General features: G+C 42.4%; 2 protein-coding genes across 5 annotated transcripts in view; both read right to left on the minus strand.

Moving 5' to 3' along the window:
• Positions 1–16,909, minus strand: part of GAN (gigaxonin) — a 28,141-nt gene extending 11,232 nt beyond the window's left edge. Inside the window, exons 1-5 of the mRNA XM_084214880.1 lie at positions 16,691–16,909; positions 3,217–3,331; positions 2,028–2,378; positions 1,358–1,575; positions 329–450 (exon numbers count right to left, since the gene is read on the minus strand). Coding sequence (XP_084071006.1) covers positions 329–450; positions 1,358–1,575; positions 2,028–2,378; positions 3,217–3,331; positions 16,691–16,857 — 973 coding nt within the window. The 5' untranslated portion in view covers positions 16,858–16,909. The remainder of the gene's footprint in view (positions 1–328; positions 451–1,357; positions 1,576–2,027; positions 2,379–3,216; positions 3,332–16,690) is intronic.
• Positions 16,910–19,468: 2,559 nt separating this feature from the next.
• The window catches only part of BCO1 (beta-carotene oxygenase 1), a 56,506-nt gene continuing 52,788 nt past the window's right edge, over positions 19,469–23,186 (minus strand). For 3 of the 4 annotated variants that reach the window (XM_084214871.1, XM_084214870.1, XM_084214872.1), the window contains exons 11-12: positions 22,315–22,426; positions 19,469–22,138 (exon numbers count right to left, since the gene is read on the minus strand). In XM_084214871.1, coding sequence (XP_084070997.1) covers positions 21,966–22,138; positions 22,315–22,426 — 285 coding nt within the window. In that variant the 3' untranslated portion in view covers positions 19,469–21,965. The remainder of the gene's footprint in view (positions 22,139–22,314; positions 22,427–23,186) is intronic. The other variant, XM_084214873.1, reaches the window with a different exon arrangement.

The raw sequence follows: 23,186 nt of genomic DNA on the forward strand, positions 1-23,186 counted from the left end.
ACATCTGACTCAAGTCTGCCCCTGCAGATACCCTTCAACATATTCAGTGATGCAGCAACTAGAATTTACTTAAAACATGAAATACTCCTGGAGAGACAGATGTAGCAGATTCCCACAAAATGTTGCAGGAATAGTGATTTTAAGACACTCAGATGACAGGGATTTTCACAGAATCAAGTACAGTTTTGGGCAGACAAAGGGGAAGCATGAAATAACCCCAGTGCAGTCAGTCTTGAAGAAAATATATTATTATAAGCTGTATCTCAGATTTTGAGGCACTGGTAAGTTTTCATAACATTGACTTAACAAAGATGAAGTTCCCCTTTACCTGCTGACAATACTCCATGATTGATCCTTGGAATACTCATAGGAGCAAGTTCAATCCAGAGCTGTCTATTGGGATCATAAAGAGGACACATACACCGCATCACTGAGGTTGGTTTCCGTGATCTGAACACAGGGTGGGGAGGGAACAAACAGAAACAGAAAGACAAAGACAGAGTTTTACGAGTTCACTGTTAACAGCTTGTGTCCAAAGCTGGCTTGTTCTTGTTTTCCTGTATATTCATCACGTGGCATTTCCCTGGTAAGGAGAAGATCCCCAAACCAAACATGTAAATTGAGTTTGCACAGACTTGGAGACATAAAAAGCTGATTCACTTCATTCCTACTGTATCTGCCTGTAACCTTTTTTATGAACTTTGAATGAGCTAAGAAGAACTGACAGAGTATTAGTAATGTCTGAGTAAAGTGATTCACAAACTGACATGCAAAATGTTATCTGAGTGGTTTACTACACTTCTATAAAGAACTAACATATAAATGCTGAATTTATTTAACAGGACTGAACCCTCCCTTCTGCTCCAGGGGGTATTCAAGAAAAGAAAGGGATTATTGTGTGGAACAGGAATTTTCACCTTATCTCAGATGCACCAATAATGACTAATTTTTTTTTGGAACCACATCTATTATAAACAAAACAGTTTAAAGCACATGTTCCTTACTCCTAAGTTTTGTTAGAGATGCTTTTCAAATCATCAGAAATTATTCTGTGTTTAAGTATATTCAGTTTTAAAAAATCTAGCCAACACTTCCTGAACAAACAACCCTACTCAAACCCTACTACATGTTGAATGTCAGAAACAAAATAACTACTTATTGCTGAATAACAATTTATTGCAAAATAACTATTTATTGCTGAATCACCCCCAAAGGTATTTTAGGTGTGTCTGACCAACCTAAAACAAACTGAAATGATAGAGTAACAAGCAATAGGCGCACGCATTCCCTGCACTCTGTGTTTTCAGAGCGGTGAGCGCTGGCACCGCAACCAGCTGTCACGCCACTGCACACTTACACTCTCTCTTCGCCCCCAACAGTCACGATGCACTCGGAGTAGCCCCGGGGCTTGAAGGAGGCCAGCATGGCCTCTCCCTGCTGCGGGGGTGTCAGGGGGATGTTGTTGCACTCCTTGACGATCTCGCGCACCAGCGGCTCGCTCATCATCTGCTCGCGCAGATACGCCGCGTCCAGCCCCGACACCCACACTGCCGACATCACATCCTTCATGTGGACCTGGGGACACGCACGGACACAAAATCACCCCCGGCACGGAGGCACCCGGACATGCAGATGCTGCTGTGCTTGGCAAATACTTGAGAGTTTTTGATACTGGCAAATAATAAACTATACAAGAGAGTGTTAGTAAGAAAATGCATCAAGTCCTTGAAGTTTCTCTGTAAACATGCTACTTGCTTTCCCATCATCCAAACAAGATTATATCATCAAATGTCAAAATGGTGCCTTTTTTTTCTTAATGCCTATTAAATAATGAAGGCAGCAGATAATATATCATCCACACAGCTTTCACCCTTTTACTGCAATGACGTGGTCTGCATTTCAGGCAAAATTCAATAAATTCTGTAAGATTAGTCCTGAAAGAAACAGATCTATTTCAAGTTCCCACTGATTAGAATGAACACTCCAATTTGTGACATGTTCAAAAACAAACATTTGGATGTCCTGACCTTTCTGGATTCTGAATCATGAGAAATCCACCTAATCACTGCTTCAAAGACGTATCTTTCGTTTCCAACATTGAGCTTTTCCATCGACAGCACTTCTTTCAGTTTTTGAGGAGTCAGTTCCAAGAATTCCTCTGTGCTGCTGACATCTCGAAAGTGAGTTTCCAGATACTCTGAGGCAAGGTAGTGAACATGATGCAAACAATAGTGCAGTGCAAAGTCCCGAATACCAATACAGTTCTCAGCAGCTATGCAACCTTCTAAAAACTCACAGCAGAGAGTTTTTAAGTCTGTAAGCAGCAGGAGATCAGCTGCCTGTACCACATCTTGGATAGTTTCTTCATTTAGCCTGATCTGCAAGAATTAATTTAGAAGTTATAGCTACTATCACTCATTTGTTCCATGACATGCCCGCATTCATTACACTCATTCTCAGTGGCTGAAAAATGGAGTATTAATGCCAGTGTAAGAATCAGGAGAAACTGATATGATGGCTAACCACTAATTAATTAACACAGGGTTGGAAAGGCATTTGCTTGACAGAAGGTGTGGAGCAGAAATTTTGATAAGTTCCCGAAGTAACCAACCATAAAATTGCTCATCTCATCCGGGAACCTAAAATGAGTTTTGCTGTAATAAATAAATAATTCTTTTAAACACACATGCAGGAATGAATTTCAAGCCAAATCTGTCTTTTCTTTTTCTGCTGAAAGCTCAGCTTGTTCACCAATCTTAGTCTGGTTCCAAATAAACTGGACACATCAACTTTAATTCCTGCTAAGGCTCCTGGCAGGCAGATCTGACAAGAGGCCAGAGAGGTGGGCACGAGGGGCAGGGAGGGAGGGTAACTGGTGTACTGTAACCCTCAGTGATGGGACCTCCATCTTCATGGCTACCAAAGCAGTCCTCTGTCACAGCTGACAAACACTGCCTGTTTTAAAGCAGGTTACTGAAGGCAGCCACCAATTTCATTACAAGGATTTGACATTGACTCTAAATCTTAAAGTCCTCCCCTGCTGCACAAGAAGAGGAGACAACTCCTGCAGAGCCTACTGCTCTACTTCATATGCACAGTCTCACCCTGCAGAAGTTTTATCACAAAGCTTTAAACATCTTTCAGGATAGCAGTGTTAAAACTCAAGTTATTTTGCCAAATAGTCCAAGTCAGGTTTAGGGGTTTTTAATACCATACCTGCCCACTGAAGATGTAGTCTAGTATCTCTTTCATGATATCAACAGATATCCCTTCAAGTTCAATCTTGTACGTTGAGCCATCATCCTTTGGAGGATTGTAATTCAATTTTGTTCTAAGAGAAGAGAAAAGAAAAAGAGCAAAGTTCAAAATCTGGGCATTGGTCAGTTTCTGAAGAATCTGGGATCTCAGAATATGGATGTCTTGAGCCACAACAGAGATATTAAAACCTATCAATGTGATGGAAAAACTGTCTCTTGAATTAGCACGTAGGTATGGCCTCTGATACTGCTCATCACACTTCCAAACGGAACAAATCTGTCAGCCTTGCAAACTACCCAGGCCATCAAAGAGCCAAAGTATGTTTTATCCCAGCTCATTCATCACAAGCATTCAAAAACTTCACTCAGACCTTCCAAAAGAACAGCCGCTCTGCTGACAGATGAAACACAAGAATTTGCTTTGATAAAGGTGGGAAAAAACCCAAAGCAAAACAAAACAAAAACTTTTTTTACCAAGGAAGAAATAATTAGAGATAGCAGATGTGATCAGAATATTCACTGGCAGCACAAACATTTGGATTGCATTATCATTTTGTGTAGTTTATGATGTTATCAGCCTAATGCTATGCCTGGCTGTAACCAAGCCATGCACTCACAGTTGCAGGGAACAGCCCATGTGCTGCTCAAGCTGAGCTTTAAATATTCATCTACATCAGAGGACACTTCACTTACAAGCCATTTCTTTAAACATAGCAGGAGCACTGTGATGTGCCTGTGAATAGAATGGTGCAGGCTAGGGGAGAAGATGAGGAAGTAATAATAGCACAGTGGACACTTTGCTTTCCACCAGCTGGCACTGCAAACACTTCTTCCAGGAGAGACAACTCTAAGTGTTCAAAAGGGAGCAGCATCCACCAGTTTGGTTAAAACAGCCACAAGAGCTAATAAAAGATCAGTTTTTAACATATTTTTCCACATTTTGGTCAATGAAGAATACATTATATAAAGACAAGAAAGTTTGTTTCCCTACTTCTGTGTATGTATAGTGACCTACATCTATACCACTCTAAAATAAAAGCTTTTACAACTTTTTAACATTCATTTGAATATATGCTTAGATGGAATCAGTTTCTTAATGTGAAAAGCTGTGGCTTTGCTAAGCTGAAAGTGTCCAGCCTCCTGCTATCCACACTCATGCTGAGCAAATACATAAATAGGTCTTAGCTAAGGGCAGATTCTGCCACACTTACTCATATCGGAATAAATTAAGTTTCTCACAAATTGAGCTGTAACTCACATCAAACAAAACCTTAGTCTGTAAGGAGCTATTTTTAAGTGTGAATAAGGGCAGTAATTTTAGCCCTTTAGTTCATCATACTTGTGGTCCTGGCTTCACATTCCTTTTCTACTCTGCAGAACACCCGGAGATAGCAGTGCCCATGCACCAGGGCTGGAGCTGCTTCACCCTGTCTGCACAGCACCTGGCACAAGTTACAATACAAATAACAACAACAACAGCGTGGCGTGGGTTAGGAAATTGTTTATTTCCTAACACCTGGAAGGAGATTAGGAAAGTTATGTGACTCCCATTAAAGCGCATGCTGCAAGAGCAGACACTGATTTACAGCTTGTCAGCTGAAAACTCCTGCCCCAAATGTACATTTCCAGCAGAATGTACAACGTGTACCTCAACCCAAGCCATCCTTGCCCATGTGCAGTGTGCATTTTCCATGTCTACAAGCTCCAAACAGAGCTATATACACACAGGGCAATGTGCCTTTAGACTTCTAACAGACCAAAGGCTTCTTAACTCACATTTTCAAATCTATCCAAACTACCTCCACTTACACCTGAGCTCTGGGATTCTTGCACTTCTGGATTCCTAGGATGAAACTGTGTTTTCTTTTAATTTAACATAAAATGTATCAAGGTTCACAGGGTCTGGCTTCCTTCAGCAGAAAAGACAGTAGGGTGATCCCTGGATCTCACATGAGTCAGGTACCTGTAAGTAGCTGTTATGATCAAATACACAGCAGAATCTACACAGAACCTGGGGTGTCCAACACATTGAGGGGCTTGAAACAGGTCCAAGGCATATAATAAGCATGTTGATGCCAGCACTAATGGGGAGATTAGGGAAGGGACTTGTGCTATTTATCACTAACTTTCATCTTAGCATCACCTGTACACACCCAAGCTAAATCACCTTATTGCGTGGACTTTACACTGACGCCTCCTGGTAACAAGAAAGTGTTGTTCAGAGGTTTTGGGTCTTATCAGGGTAGATGTTCTAATTATTGTGTACTTTTTCAGGCATCAACAGTTTGTGAGCTTTAAAGAAATGACCTAGGCCCTAATGCAAGGCCAAAACATGAAGCCAAAGCAGAAAAATAACCTTGAGAACAAATCAAATTACTTCAAAGTTACAGACACTCATATCTAGGCAAACATTCACCTTATGCAAATGCTTCCCAGTTCAGATTAAATTTGGTTCCTATCATCTGTCATGGGAAGCAACAGTGATGCATCTGTCACATGATTTTAATTTGTTGGTTAATAAAATATAAGGTTATTTATTTCAGTACAAGTACTTCTGAGCTATGCCAAGAGAGCAATTCCCAAAAGCAGCTGGAGGTACTCCTTGTTACTCACATCAAAACTGCAGGACAGCTACTGCCTGTTGGGAAGAGGGGAGGAAAAATATGATGCAAGGACATATTATAACCAGGTTTGGGGCTGGAAAAGTTTAAGGGAAAAAAAAAATAAATCATGAGTCCAAATGGAAAGAAAGCTGAAGGAGGAGAGGAAAGTAGGAGGTGTGCAAGCAGAGGGCAAGGAGCCACATCTCCTCTTGCATCACCCAGCACCAGCTGTGACCTGCACCCACACCTCGCCTGCAAACTGAGGCCTGGGCATCCCTGTCATAACACCACAGACAGAACGAGAAAGTTTCCAAACATATTTGTTCCCAGTTCAGAAAGACAATGGGAAGCACATGGAGAAATACTTAACCCTTGCCCACTATCAAATTTCACTTTAGAAAGTAAATTAGCAGCTATGCTTAAGCAGAGGCTTTCCAACCTGTCAGCATCCCAGAATGAGGATGCCTTCCTTCTGCCATGCCTTCTTCCATTCAGCCTGTGATTTGTGTGGCTGAGAGCTGGAAGTGGCAACCAGCAGCCCAAGGTGCAGAGATGGGCCAGCTGCAGCACAGCTGCTTCTAACCCAGGCATGTGACAGCTTCCTACTGAGGACAACATTTCTAGTTACTTTAAAAGCTCTCCAAGCTGCCAAACCACAGCTGAAAAGGCTGCCTCAGTCTTCCTTAATTCAGATGGAAGACCAGAACATCGAGCTCTAGAAGGAAATAACCCTCCCAGCCAAACAAAACCCCCATGAGTTGGGAGCAGAGCGTAGGCAAGACAGAGCTGGAGGAAATGAAACAAGGTAACTTCTTCATTTCTCAAGTCATTTCATTTTGAGCAACTTGATTCCATACATGTTTTAAAACAATAATTTCCATTTTTTAATTAAGATCATGATTGTAAGTTGAAATTGCTTCCAGTAACATTAAAGTGTTCCATAAATGCTCAGCATCCACCCCAACATCTTGTGCCTCGTCAGGAAAACTGCTGGCACACACAACACCTTGAGCCAGGGGCATAAGAACAAATGGGTTGATGTTGTGTTTTGATGTTGTCTGTGTGACAAATTTAGAATCTGCTGTTCCACATCACTTAAGGAATACAATCCTAATGAGTCATCTGAAACGCTCTACACAAGGCAGAATGAGAATAAAAATTCCAGTACCTCTTCTGTATAGGTAAGCAGTATAAGCAAGGTGAATCCTCAAAATGAAAACACAGGCTCAAGAATTGATGTTGATACTGCTAGGAACAATAATTTACACCTAACAACATAAAACTGACTCAAATAATTAAAAAAAAAAAAAAAAACAAACCACAAGCAAAAAGCAAAACAACAGGCAAATTAAGAGTGTCCCCAACTCTTATTAAAATTAGGATGGAACTTCCAACTTACTTTTATTTTAAAAGAGCAAAACAAATCAAAGCACACCCAGTACTTCTGACCTCACAGTCAATCCCTGTGAAAGCACTGTTGTGGGACGGTTAGGATTTATAAGAAGCAGATTGAAAAAAGAATCCATGTGTCTGAAAACTTGGTTTTCTTACATTTTAGAGTTGAAAGTTTATAGGAGGGGAATAATGGCTTTTAAATACTCAACTAGACAAGACAACAAACAAAATGAAAATTCAAATACAGAACTTGGCCACCACCAACACTACTTGCTTTCCTGAGTCAGACATAATTTTGTGGGAGTATTTTCATCTTTGAAATCTCTGCCTTATCTGTAAACTACTAAGAAAAGACAACTGATGTGTTTTTACAATGGTCACATAAGTGATACAGAGAACAAGAGCACAACTCTTGGAAAGCTTTAATCCTTGGAGTGCTGGTATATTGGAACCTAAACAAATAAAACACCTGTCTGCAAAGACTGCGCCGACCAGAATGCTCCAGACCACATTCACCACAAGCAGGTTGTTGATATTTACAGTGAACAGCCATCAAAAAATCTGGGAAACAAAAGACAGATGCTTTGGGTTTGATGCTTTGCAACACAAAACTTTTACCTGCTCTCATGTCACCACGGTGCAAACACAGTTTGCTGACCTACTTACACTGCAGGGTGTCAGGAACCAGACAAAAGGGAGACACTTGTCTTTTGGAAAGGAGCTGTCTTCCCAAATTAATGATTTTGCTCCAGATTAGCCATTAAGGGCTGGTCTACACATGTTTTGCCAGTATTGCCACACTAGCAAACTTTAATATTCAAGTAGCAAAGCCGTCCTTCAAAACTGAAGGGCAATAAAATTGGGGTTTGATGATTTATCCTTTACCTGCACCAGTGTTTTGGCCTTCTCCAGAGAGCATCAGCATTTTAAAATGAAGTTGGACCTCCAACAAATTGTTCCAGCAAAGACATGCACCAAACCTAAAACATGCTCACAAGGATGACTCAGTCCCAAAAATGACAAGTGAGTACTTGGAGATTTTGCATCACTAAGGAGAAAACAAAAAATCTGCTTTTGATGCAAACATAAGGTCAATTTAGTCTCCTGGTCTGGGCTTCCTTATGTAGGTTTTAGTCTTTCAAGTACAAGCTTTCCATGGTAAATCTAATTAAGTCCCAGGTAGGACTGACCATTTTAATGGTGAAGTTTTTCATTTGTCTGTCTTTATCCCTGCAACGTTTTCTCCCATAAAGGCTGGTCTTTCTACGTGCAAAAAAACTCCTTAATAATCACATTATTAAACAGGTCAGACATAAAAACATGATGCAGCAGTTCACTCCACCCACTGCCATCCTCCAAAAAGATATTTTACAACCAAATCAGAAGGTTTCCTTTGAGGTCGCACCCTGGCCTTTAGCAGCACATAAAAGTCAGTCTTCACCACACCCTGCAAAGAGTGCCAGCTCTCAGAAGATTTTGGCTATGCCTCTCCTATGTCTCTCTCCTTAAGATTATCTCTAACTCCAACTTCAGATCTCAAGGCAAAGGAGTCCATTTAACAGCTCAGCACAAAAACTCACAGAAGTCGCTTTGCTTGCAAAACAAACAAAGAGAAACAAAAACTATGACATATAACTTATTTTTTTCAACTCTTATAAAGTTTAAGTCAGGCAAAAATGTGCCTTCCTTCCTTTCCATAAGAAAAGGAACAAGGCAATTCCTTCAACAGCAGCACAGGGGACATGTACAGGGCTCATGGGCTTTGCTCAAGGAAGAGCTTGTTTACCATGAAAATCTGAAATTACCCTGATTACACTGAGCTCATCCAGAGCTAGATTGTAATCTAAATTGGAAATCTACCCTCAACCAGAGTGTCTTGCCTAAACATGTGAGTTAGCCCTAAGTAGACAGAACACACACAACAAACTGTGCCCAAGGACGGACCCTGGCGGTTCTCAGCAGCATCAAGGACCTGATGTTTCATTTCACTTTGAGTTTCTTTAGCCAGCACAGAAAAGAACCAAGCAACTGCACCAGCTGAGTTTGCAAACCAGTCACACACAAGCAGTGCAGATCAGCTGCTGGGCACCTGTGGTTCTGCACCCTGTGCATGCCACAAAGCACAGCTCAAGCTCATCTGTGATGTGGTGGAGCACACCTGGTTCAGCAGTCACTGCTCATCTGTGACAGAAACACCTGCTGGGTTTAGAGAGGTGGTTTGGGTTTGGTTTTCTTCTGCTCCACTCAAGTTCACTCACTGAACTGATGATTCCCAGCAGTATCACATTTTTTAGGTAGCAGTTTGGAATCAAGAGTTCCTCAGAAAAACAAGGGCAGACATTTTTGAAATAGAGTTTTAAGCCAAGAAATGAAGAGTGTCTTACTTGAAATATATATTCTTTCAGATAAACTCCACTTTTAAACTTGTTAAAAAGGCTTTTTTAGAAGAAACAAGTACAGTGTTATACAGTACCCATGCTGCTAAATTTGCTGTTACATATATTTAAGAAACACAATGCTGCACAGCATGTATGTGTCTAATAACCCAAATATTCCTGTATTATTATTATTTAATTAATTTAATTTTATTCCTGTAAATATTATTATTTAACAAATGCCAACAGATCTGCTGGGAAAACTTGGATTAACCAGGTTTTTATACCTCACTTATCCTTACAGCACATGGGAGCAATAAGCAACAGAGTTGGAGAAAGATTTTCATAATTGATGGTAAGTATGAAGTCAAATGGACAAAATTATAAGTGCATGAGTAGTGTTGTGGAACAGCTGGAAGATGTTTGGAATCCAACTGAGGGAAGCACCGGAATTCTGGATATGCCCGGAGCTGGAAAACACAGATCTGCAAGACTTTCACAGAAAGCAATGCCACAGCCAAGATGAAAAAGGAACCAGGAACATGGATTTCATCAGCACAAGAATCTCCAACACAGAGCACTCCCCATGTCCATAAACAAGAGCTGCAGCAGGCAGCCCACATCATCCAGGGGCTGTAAACCAACATGCCTGAGGATATAAACCAGCTACCAGCCACATGGTATTAAGGACATACTTCCTTGATAGGGACAAGACCTTTCAAAGCTGTGCATAAGCAGTGATTTATTTTGGGTTTTTTCAACATATTAAGCTATGGCAAACATAAAATATGAGAGGCAAAGACAGGAGTGGAGACTCCACTGTGCATGGGTAGCGCTACATAGGTACTCAGTACCAGCACAGTACAATATTCACAATAAGAGTCTGAACAGAGCGAGGAAACAAATCCTTTCAAACCACTCATTACTGTTCATATTTGTCAGTCCACACCAGAAAAAATTTTCTTTAGTAACTGCAGATGAGACCAACACAAGCAAAACAGGTTCAAAGAAATAAAAAAGAACACCACCAAAAAATCCAAAACAGAAGTGAAGCATTTCTGACTCATCAGCTCCAGACACATCAGCCCTGTTCCAGCCACAAAATACACTGTAAATCAAGGGGGAAAAAAAAGAATAAAAAACGTTCTTTTAATAATAAAAGTTTTGCCAAACAAGGCAATTATACAAGTGTAAAGGCAACCTACAGAGTATAAATTACCCAGACATCCCAAGCAGCCCATCCTGCCACACCTTCCATCCCCGCTCGCCTCTTACGTCAGGCACGCAGATGAGCTGCGCGTCTCCAGGTACAAAGGACAAGAAATTTCATCTCTAGTTCTCCTGGGTAAACAAGATGCTCTGATTCCCAGTTCTCCCTCTGCCTGACGTGTAGCAGCAGCCCAACTGTATTTTTTTTACTATTTTGGGCTGGGTAAGAGCCTTATGGCTTCTTCCCTTCAGGCGATCTCTAGGGGCTTGTTGGAGCAGGAATATAATTAACAACTCCCCATTCAAGCCTGGTATAGTGACTTCTAAATCCCTTTTCAAACCATAAACTTTTAACATACCTTTATCACCGTTGCCCCTCAACTACTTATCCAAACATAACACGCATGTAGGCACTTCTGAGTTGTGCTAGGCAGAGAGTTTCTGGCCAAAGCAACTATTTTGATTTATTGCCTCTCAAAGTCACAAAGACTTTACAACTCAGCTACTACTAAAACATAATAGGTAGCATTTCAATTTAAGTTTTTTAAAAATCAAAACCAAAACAAAACTGTGTCAAATTAAAAAAAAAAATGTCTGGAAGCAAATTCTGGCCTGATCTGATCCTGACTTCCTACTGCCAGGGCAGCCTCCAAAGCTCCCAGGAGACTGCCAGAAACAAACTTCTCAAAAGAAACCTTGAAGACAACAATGGCTTTAGAGCCCTCCTTGACAGTGCAGTTACCACAACACTGCCCTGCACACCCAGTGAAGAGGGAACAAGCCCTGGCACAATTACAGCATGATTTGGCTAAAGCAGAACTTGGGAGCACAGCGTTCTAACAACCAAACAGCTCCCAGCTCCAGCTACCATTCGTGCTCCTGACCTCAATATTCATCCCAAATTGAAGAAAAGTTTTAAAACACTATAGAAGATCTCTACAAATGTCAGTAAAGACCAAACAGGTACCAGGAAATAAGCAGCAGAAGCTCCTGGCATGTGTTGGCTCCTACCTGACCTTGTTCTACAATATTCATTGTCCAACAGGTGTAACAAGAAGTGCCCAGTGGCACCTCCAGGCTGCAGGAGGGACATCCCAGCCCACCTCCCACACCAGCACTCGCAGATGCTCCCAGACACACTCACACAGGGATGGAGTCTCAGCAGGCTCCCCCTGTGACAACTGCAAATGCTCCAAGTGCCAGCACACAGAGGAAAAGGCAGGAGGTCAGTGATGGGGGGCACGTCCCCCCACATCTCCATGGAAATCTATTTCAGTATTGCCTGTGGCTGTGCAGGGTCTTACAAGGTCTGCAGTGTTTTAGGGATGTCAGAAGGTTGAACAGGACAAGTGAGAAGATGCAAAAGCTGTCAGGTTATTTCTGACCAAAACCCATTTACAAGTAGTACAGCTATTTATAAGTACGTAAAAATAATGTGAACTTAACCTTACATTTACATTCTTGTTTAGTTATATTATGCTCCTCTGAAAAAAGATTTAAATATGATTACTGGTCCATTACTGAGTTTGAAAAGCCTTGGGGAACAGTATAGAACACATACAGCCATCTGTAATCTGCTCACGCAGATGCGTGAAAATCAAAGACAAAACTTGCTGAGGTAACAAAAATGTCTTAATTCAATTTGTAATGCAGCAGCACAATCCCTGCGTAACAACATTAAATTTGTCTAAGAATATGGGATTAAATATCCTCTTTGTTGAGGTAGTTCCCACGTGCTCCCTGGGTTCCAGGCAAGCAGACAGTAGGTGAGCAAAATATAAAGAGTTGCAAGTTTCAGCTGGCCAGGAACAACTCATGCCAGACAGTGACAGATCTGTTGGGATGGGAACATCTGCTGCTACTGCTGAGGATACCAGGAATGCTTGGACCAAATCTATCCTATAAAAGGTTGGCAGATCTATGCCACAAGTCAGGCCAAACTTACTAGCGCAAGCATGGTTTGCTCAGGGAAAAGCCCTCTCACGCCATTGTAATTTACACCAAGCTCTCAAACGAAATAAATTAAACCAGGGCAATGGATCTACACTAAGGCAATTGCCAGGACAAAGAATGCTACCAAAAAAAGGGCAGGTTTCTGGCTGATTCGTTACAGAAAAGAAAACTAAGGGCTAACCTGGCTTGAATATAACCGCACTGGGATGCACAGCAGCATCACCCTGAGCCAAACCACACTTTGTCCTGTGGCAGTTTCTTCCGGAGGAACCCTCCTTTTCTCAGGCTCAGGAACATACCACAAGATGTTAGAGATATGCAGGGAGACTTCTGTGCTTTGTAAATGGCAGGATTTGCTCCAGGGGCACACAGAGGGATCAGAAAAACCTGTACCTATAAAGGAATTCTGTAGGAATTCACACAACCACCCCAGACCTCACTGGCCTGAGAGAGCTACAAACCACTTGGCATTAAGCAGTTGAGGCAAAACCTCAAGAATCAAACTACCACAAAAACTAAAATTCTTACTGGTCCCCCAGACTGAAAATTTCAAAATGAAACAGGGTTTTTAAAATTTTCTGTACTTGCAGAAGCCACCCTATTGATCAGACAGTCAGGTGGGACCCGTGACACCAATAACACTTCCAGTGTGTTTCTGTGCCCTTTCATGCCTTTTTTTCTCTCCCCACTGAAGCTGCTATCTTTGAGCTGCATGAATAATCCAGTTGCCAAATAACTAGTGGGAAAACACATCACTATAATTTACAAGTGTCCTACTCATAACCAGTCAGCCAAACAGCTTCCATGCAAAACTAAAAAACAGGTAACGCTCCTCTCTCCATGGCTGCACAAATCCTTCAGCACACACAGACTGCTCACACCCAACCACCCCCTCACAAAGTCCATGCCTACTTATTTTCCTACTCACACCCTAAACTAGGCATTCATGCAAACCCTACAGTTTCTGAACTCGCCCACCAACTTGCCCACAGCCACAGCACATAATGAGACAGCCAGACACTGAAAACACCACATCAACTCATACTTCCACTGTTTCACTTCAAGGTTCATGTAAACAATTATTTTTATTCCAAGTTTTATTTCTGAAAGTACTTAATGGATTTTTCTGAGCTTTATATTGGAATTTTTCAAACGAGAGCAATCTGAATCAATTGGCATTTGGAGACTATAACAGCCTGTGGTACCAGAGCTTTGGAATCAGCTACCCTTAAAATACAGGGGCAGGAAATTCTTGTGTCTCCTGCAATAACTGCTTATATAGAGGCCTAAACTGATTTTCTTTGAAAAACCAACACTCAAAATAAATGGGAGTTGCACAGACTAGGCACAAGGTGGAGATTAATTTCGACTCCAAAAAAAGCCACTGTGTTTCCTTGGCTGGAAACACAACGCTCCAACATTGGCAACCTACCTGACCAATCCTACCCAACGTGAAGACCAGCTGGACTAAGAGAGAGATCCTGGAGTGAAAAAAGGAAGAGAGACAGGCAGCAAGTAAAAATTAGGCTCTGGAAAAGCAGGTAATACAAATGTCTTTCCTAATGTGCCATACAAGAACTAGGTACACATGTTTTTGGTTCTTTACATCTTGAAAGCCTGAGGAGAAGACATGAGTAAGCTTAAAAAAAACCCAAAAAAACAAACCTCACACTTAATCATATTTATATATTAATGCATGTAACCTACTTTCACACATAGTTAATGAGTTCCTTCATGAGATTTGAACCTGAACAATTCTGAGTTTAAAAAAACCACAACTCTAATGATTACAAGTTTTGTTCCTAATGTAGTTGTGTCTGGAGCTCTTATTCCTCACACACTATTAACCCATGTTTCCCCAGCACATTTTTCAGAGCTTGACAAAATGCAAAACTTAAAGACGAAATTCTGTGAAAAGGCACTTCTCCATAGGATAATCTACAGTATCTTTTAGTAAAGCATTTTCTTTCACAGTAAAAAAAATTGACATTTTCTGTAAACTCATCCTGCTGTAGCAGTAGAACAGCAGTTTTTCCAAGGACATGACCTCTTACCACCTACAGCAACTCTTCTGAAACCTAATGTCAGGCATATGGTCATCTAAAATATGATGCCCAATGACCTTAAAAGCATTCAGGCATTTTGAAGAGTAATCAATTTCAAAGATGTTTCACATCTTTGATTTCTTTCACCACAGTCTTCTAAACTTGCTTCTCAAGACAAGCAGTGACGAAAAATTATTAATAGTACATAGGCTCCACCATGTCCTTTTTGCAAACTCTTGATGATTTTCCTCTGTGTGCATTTTATTTCATTTTCTATCTCAGCGGTCCTCACTCAGTCGTGCAGAGAACTGTTTACTTAAGTCTGTGCATGATCACTGCTATTTAAAAGTTATTCACCAGCTCATATTCTATTTATTTTTAGTTTATTTTTGTACTTGAGAATGTTGAAGCTGTACTACAATGGTCACCCAAAATAATTTATTGCCTAAAAGCAGATGATATGACACTGCAGAAGGTTGCATTTTTTCAGACTGTAGCATAAAGAATTCCCATCCTCACCTAGCAAAAAAATGCAAATTTCATGACAACTTCACAGGCAGCAGCAGCTGGAAGAAATGTCCAAACAGTACAAAAAGTCTGCTACAGATTTATGATAATCCTGTGTTTAAATGGTACTGAAGCTCTGCTCCTACTTTACACATGAAGACAAAACAAATGTCTTTATTACCTGCAAATGAGTGGACTTAAAACCCTTTGAAATTAACCACTTGTATGTTTTGTTTACCCACTCTGACATGTATCATAACATCTCGTGGAGGGTGTATTCTTTTCACCTGCTGTCACTGGACTTGTCAGCACCGAGTGTGATGGGGTTCAGACTGGTGTCAGCAGGACTTTCCATGACCTGGGTTTCCCTGCACACACAGCCCAGCAGCAGCTGCTTGCCAGGCTGAAACCATGACTGTGCTAATGCAGCTCATCCTCCCCAGCACTCGCTGTCAGTGGCACAGTTCTGACTGCACATGCTGGTGACAGCCCTGCCAAGAGCTGCCAGCGATCCTGGCACGGCCAGGCTTTGTCCCTCTGGCAATTTCTGAGTGATGCTCTTAGATGTTGTGGGGGCACGAGCGATGGGGAGACAAACCTGTATTTTTATTTTTTAATTTAGAAGCGGGTGTACTTCAGAACCCATGACCACCACCTGGAGCCCTGTCTTGCTAAAAGACATTAAGGAGGAAAAAAATGATGCTGAAGTGCTGACTCGGTACGGCCGAGGGACACACAGAACCCAGCACCTCACAATGCCCCTGGGATGCTGCCCCTCGGCCGGACACCTCCCTCACCATCCCTATACTTCACCAGGTGCCTGGCAGCAATGAAGTTTTTTAGGGGATTTTTCCCCTGGTGGGTGGCACAGCCTCTCAGAGCTGGAAAAGCAGCGGTGTGATGCCGAGAACACGACGGCTCCTGCGGAGGGGCCCGGTGGCACCGGCCGGGGGCAGGGAAGGAGGGAAAGAGGGAAGGAGGGAAGGAAGTGGCCCAGCAGCTGCTCCCACAGAACAGCTGGTGTTGGAAGGGAGCTCTGGAGATCACCCAGCCCAGCTCCCCTGCCAAGGCAGGAGCAGGACAGGAACTCCTACCTGGAGCAGGTGACACAGGAACGCGTCCAGCCGGGGTTTGAATGTCTCCGGAGAGGGAGACTCCACACCCTCCGTGAGCACTCGGGCCAACTCTGGGCCGAGGCGCAGCCGGGTCCGCAGACCCCCCCGTCGGCCTTCCCCGACTCCTTCGTCCTCACACGCGGGGATCCCGCTCCTTACATAACCCCGGCCCCGCTCCCCGCAGCGCGGCCCCTCCGAGCGGCCGCCCGGGGGCCGCGGGCCCGGCCGTACCTGATGTAGGGGCTGGCGGCCGCCAGGATGTTCTTCTGCACCGGGATCTCCTCGCCCTCCAGCACCAGGTGCGCGTCGCAGAACCGCGTCTCCTCTCGGAACGAGCTGAGCGCCCGCAGCAGCCGCGCCGGGTGCTGCGGGTCCGACACGGCGCTCGGGCCCGACATGGTGCTGCTGCCGCCGCCGAGCCGGGCCGGGCCGGGCCGGCTCAGTCCCTGCCCTCACACCATGGCTGAGCGCCCGCCCGCCGCTGACATCATCTCCCGGCATCATCTCCCCGCGCCGCCCCGCGGGGGCGGCCCGGCCCGGCGGCCTCGGGCACCGCGGCCCCTCCGCGGGCGGGGCGGGCACGGCCCGCGGAAATCTCGGCTTTGTCTCCTCACGGCTTTGGAATGTCACTAAAGGAGGTCCAGAGAAGGGAACGGAGCTCGGGAAGGGGCTGGAGCACCAGGAGGGAGCTGGGGGGGCTCAGCCTGGAGAAAAGGAGGCTCGGGGGGGACCTTCCGGCTCTGCACAACTCCTGACAGGAGGAGGGAGCCGCGGGGGGATCAGGCTCTTGTCCAGGCAACGAGAGACAGGACAAGAGGAAATAGCCCTAAGCTGCGCCAGGGGAGGTTTAGGTTGGACGGTCGGAGAAATTTCTTCCCAGAAAGGGTGATCAGACATCGGAAGGGGCTGCCCAGGGAGGTGGTGAAATCACCATCCGTGGAGCTGTCTAAGGAAAAGACTGGAAGTGGAACTCCATGGTCTGGGTGACACGGTGGTGTTTGGTAATAGGTTGGACTCGATGATCCCAGAGGTCGTTTCCAATCTAATTGATTCTGTGATCCCTTAAAACTGGCCTTCTATTTATTTATTTGTTCTCTAATATGAGCTGGAGGTGAATGTTACAGGTGTAGGCACAAGGAAAAGTAAGAGAATGAGAATTAAATACATCAAGACTCATTGCGGCAGTGTCGCTTTCCACAGCTGCCCACTGGAAATGTGGCCTTTTCCAGCAAAAAAAGATCTTTACGATAGTTCACATGGTAAATTTTAGGCCATTTATTATTGTGCTTAATTGCACATTAAGAGATAACTTGATTCCATCTGCTTTCTTAACAGCATCCAACATTAAAGTAGTGAAACTATTTGCACTGAGTGAAAGTGTTTCACAAACTGTGATCTGCTCTGAAACAGACACCCAGCTGGTGCTGCTGGGAGGGACCAGCACAGCAGCTCCCTGTGCTCCATGTGCTGACAGGCACTGGGATCTCCCAGCCTCTGGAACACCCAAACGGATGTCATGCTGCCCATCTCTTCACTGTGAAAATAACATTTTCAGAGGGTCTCATCTAGTAAAGCTGTGGTGGGTCACATGCTTTTATTACGTTTATTACTTGCATTTCAGTGAAATTTAACAAAATTCTATCATTCATTCAATTTGATGGTGTCTCCAAATCATTTTACCACTCAGAAAATGAAGCAGGGTAGCTGGAAACGACCCTGTAGGAAATGAATGCCTTCACAAAGGCAGCCTTGTTCTTTCCAAGCTGGACACAATGCTGGTTTGTTGTGCAGATGGAGACTGCAGCTGGGACATCCTCACACATCACCCAGCAATCCAAACCCTGCACCCCGGGCCTGGTGAAGAGTGTGCTCAGCCCTGTTGGAGCCAGGCTTTAGAGCTGAACCCTTGCTGAAGTGCTCCCTGGCTGGAGAGGGGTCACAGGGAGGAGCACCGTGCTGCAGCTTTGTTGTGCAGCTCTGAGCAGGAGTTTTAGGAGCAGAGGATGTAGGACAGAAGGCCAAACCCTCAGCAATGTGCATGAAACACCAGTGGCTCTGCAACACTTGTTGTCGTACATGCCCATTTACAAATATTAGAAGGCCACTTTTTTCTGGCTTGGGTGTAATTATCCAGGATGTCAGGTGTAGGCTGAGGATCCAGAGGACACATTCTCAGCTCTCTTTGAGGGTAATGAAGACAGAGAGCACAGTGCTCCTTGGCTGCAGGGGGAAGATGTGTTTTGCTTGTCATTAATACTCAGGTAATTGCAGACCCAAGGGAGCAGTGGTTTAAATTATTGCAAAAGCTGTCATTGAGTGGCCTGGTTATTTGAAAAGAAAGACACTGGTGTGTTCCCCTGGCACCTGCACAGATTGGTACAGAAGAAAACACTGTTGCATTTCTGGTTTTTAACCTGTCCTTGTAAACACTGTTTCTGCTTCCTCCTGTTGCCTATGTGGGGCAATGGGATGAGATGTAACAGATAATATCCAGTTCCAGAGAACAAATTCATTGCAATACCTTGTTATTTGTTCCATTTAATGAAAGCATTAACAAAAAAAAACCCCACCAAACCAAAACAACAACAAACCAAACCACTCTGTCAAGGTCCATTTGTAGCATCTCTGAGGTAATTAATTATATGTATGCATACCCGTGGCCTGGTTCTCTCACTCAACTATGTATTTTTCTTTTAATGGAGATACTTATCTTTACTATTTTTTATTTGCTGCCACTCCATCTAGATTTGTGTGTTAAGCCATTATTATAATCATTCCATGAATTTTGTTGGGGTAATTTATGACTTAAATTGGTTCAAAAGAAGAATCAAACCTGGGCCTTGAGATTTCATTCATAGCAAAGGGTGTCAGAAGCAAACCAAATGACACTCATTACCACGTGCCATGTTAGCCACATCAAAAAAACCCCACGAGCCTTGCAGCCACTTGGCAAAGCATATCTGCATTTCCCCTTGCTTCTGTCAGCCTGGAAATGATAGTGTGTTACCATATTCAGGGTAAATGTTTCATCAGATTGGTATTGCAACCACTAAACACATTCTTGAACAAATTTGTGATTAGCTGTATGGTTTTATTCCTATTGTCTCTGCTGCAGGAGGATACTGGGATTAGCAAATGCAGATTTACATCACTGTTTTTCTCCTCAGGTTAACTACAAACTTAATGCTAGTCAGATCCTGTGTAGTACTGACCAAGGGAATAGGGCACATATCACTTAAAAAATCATACCCAAGACAAGTTGTTATTATTTATTTTCTGCATTATTTCTACATGAACGTAAATAACACATTTGCTTTCTTAGACTACAGGTTGTTTTTATGATGAGTGTATCCCCTATCCTGTCATCTCTACCAGCAGAAATTATCTCCTCAGCAGTCAACTCCTGTATTCAAACCTATGATTATCTAAAAACAACCCTGTGAGTACTACAGAAGAAATTCTAGAGACAAACTCTTAGAAGAAAATCTGTAACAATGGTTAGACTTTTGATTCATTGCCACCTTTTAATTCTAGAAATGTATTTGTGGACCTTTGTTGAATCCAAACTTTTTTTATATGAAAAGAAACAACCCCAGAGCTGATGTCTTTTGCCAATATCACAAGTCAGTCCTTTCTTCCAGTATTGCTTCCATATTATTTACAAAAATGGAATTAAATTTCTTCTTTAGAAGATAAAGTTCTATTAAATACTAATGGTAACATGTTTTGGAAACACTAGAAGTGACTATTTCTGCACACACCTTACTGAAGTGTTTATTTCCATTTTATCGAACATGTAAACATTTGAATGCCCAAACCTGCCTATGTTGACTAGATCTGACCACAGTGTTGGGCCTTTTTTACATTAAAAATAGCCTGTATATCTTTATCCTAACAAAGTGCAAACACTTAAGCAGAGGAACAGAGGTCTGGTTGTTACAGAGCAGACAGGAACTGTGGATGATGTTGGTTCAGTTCCTGCTCTGCCACAAACACGTTAAGTAATCACAAACAGGTCACCACAGGACAGATTCTCATGTGGTGGGGAGGTAATAAATGACAACAATTTCGTTCTGTTTCCTTCCTATCCAACACTGTGAGCAGCACAGGCACTGAGGGGATGTGTGTGTCAGAGTGAGAGGTACCAGAGCTGTGTGGTGATACAGACAGACCAGATGAACACACAAAATGGATGGCTGTGCACCTGGTTTTCTCCATCAGTAAACATGCCTCCAACAGCAAAGATATCTACAATGAGAAAATAAAATTCAAAGCAAAAAAAATCTCTCATCTTAAGAAAAGTCAATAACTCAAATCAGGAATACAGTGGGGAAGGGGAAAAGTAATAAATGCCATTTCTGTAACACAACCAGTTCCACTGTGCTTGGCACTTGAACTTTATGTTGAAATGTGCATTTTAATTGTGACTGCGAGTCAGAGTTGTGCATTTTTATTAGGAAGCATCTGGTATAGGCAAGGATAAACACATGTGAGAACAGGGGTGTTCCTAAGCAGACATAAAGCAAATGCTTAGTTATGGCAATAACAGCTTCTACTTTCAGCTACTGTGGGGTTCAGATGAGGCCTAAATTAGATCTTTCACTCTTTCCCTCAACTGTTTTTTGCACATGTGTCTCAGTTCTGCTAGGACTACACTGCCCTCATTCACATACATACTGCTATCAACAGAGAATAGTGGCAATAGCAAATATTACAATTCTTCTTATCTTTTACACAATGTAATCATCTAATTACACAAAATGCCATGGCAGATATTCTGCCAAGGAAAACCGATTTAAATGCAAAGTGCTTAAGATTGAATGTCACTAAAGTATAATTGAATGCTACATATAACCATGTACTCTATTTCAATAAAGTTACTTGGTTTTGTCAACATAAATGCTAAAAATAAACCATGAAATTATTAGAAAAGCTGGGGAGTGGGGTTAGGTTCTGGGTAAGAAAAATGTAGCACCTCTGCATAATACTTTGGTTATGGTAGAGTTTAAGAAATCAAGCACCAAGAAAATACATTGCCATGAATTATTGGTATCATGGTAGATAGTTTAACATGAGGTTTTCTGGCAGGAGACAACTTTCATTGTCAGCTGCAGTCTTGCAACAGCCCATGGAAGTTACATGACCTGCAGACATGTGACTCATGCCATGCGTCACCCTATGAATACAGTACTTCATTTGCTCAGAAAGCTTTGTTCTACTCAAATAAAACATTTCTTGTTACCTTTCTCTCCTATTCCTTCCTCCACAAGCTGTATTCAACATTAGCACTTAATATTGATAATTCTTCTTTTGGAATAGTGATATACCAGTTGTGCACACAATAATTTGTAATAAAGTAATTTCTGTCTCTTTTAAGAGATTATAAGTAGATATTGAGGATGTTATAATTAGTAATTTCTTATCATAAGAGAAAGCTGCTCCTGAAGGATATTATCCCACATTCAGTAGAAGGTTATGTCAGTCTGTGCAATACAACAAATAGATTTTACTCAGTCTCAGTTTTCATGCCTTGCTGTGGTATAAACATTCCATGCAGGTCCATATGCATTTCCACATTTACTATGGCTCGACCCAATTCTGTGAATGTTTTAGCATCCAAGACAAGTAGGAAGGGTGGATCCTTTGGATCAGTCTTCACAATACAGGTCAGAACAACACCTGTGACACACAAATGAAGAATTAGAAACATAGGAAAGTTTCACTAAGCAGAAAAGGTAACCCCATCTCAAAGTAGAAGCATCAACCCAACTTTCTTGACTGAGAATATTGAATCTTGTAAGATTTAATACAAAATTCATGTAACCCCAGCTTTCAGAAGGTTGTCATTATTTTACCATCATCCTCTTCTTTTGCATCAGGGCTGGGAACAAAAACAGGCTCAGATGGCCAGCAGTCATCCTGTCCCCACTGGAGCATTTCCTTTGTCTGAGTATTAAATTTTGCAATCTACATGGTTGTGACAAGAAAAGAAAAATGTCAGTGACCCTGACAGTGGCTTTTTCCAAAGCAACAATATGAACAGACTGCTGGCAGGGAGGACCAATGAGCAGAGTTAAGGCAGGTATCATCACAAGAGAAAATACAAGGAAAATGTTACATTTTGGAGTCACATTTTATGGCTGCATAATCACACAATGTTCTTTTAATTTCATTTTACTAGATTACAATTGCACCTTTCATTTATGGGTGTTTAATTGTTCACAAATGCTAACAGGCCACAAGAGAGCCTTCACTGTAAGTAATGCCCCTCACTGCAGAGAGTCCAAGACACAGAATATTTCAGCAACTTGTTCCAATTCCCTGAGATTCTGTAGTGAAGCAGGAAACAGGATTTAAACTTGTCACTTTCTAATCCTGTGAGTTATTTTCCTTTTATTGCTACTTCCATATTCCTTAAGACCTTCTGTTGTGCAGCAGGGTACATATGCCAGAAGAAAGGCTGTTCCTAGTGAGGTGTAAAGATCAAACCAGTGAGGCAGACACTGGTGTTTACTGAAGGAGCAGAGTGTGGATTTTCATCCCACTGAGTGGCCAAAGCAATGGCCAGAGGGGATGCCTGGCATTTTCAGTTCAATTCCATTAAGGCCTTTTCTCTACCCATAGAGATGCAGTTCTTTTTCATTTTGATCTTTAGCCAAAAAATATGTTTACACAAAAGTGAAACTATTCCAATTACTGGAGGAAGAATTAGAAGGAATTCTCTCTT

This window comes from Fringilla coelebs (assembly GCF_963513975.1).
Source record: "Fringilla coelebs genome assembly, chromosome: 14".
In the NCBI taxonomy this organism is placed as follows: domain Eukaryota; kingdom Metazoa; phylum Chordata; class Aves; order Passeriformes; family Fringillidae; genus Fringilla; species Fringilla coelebs.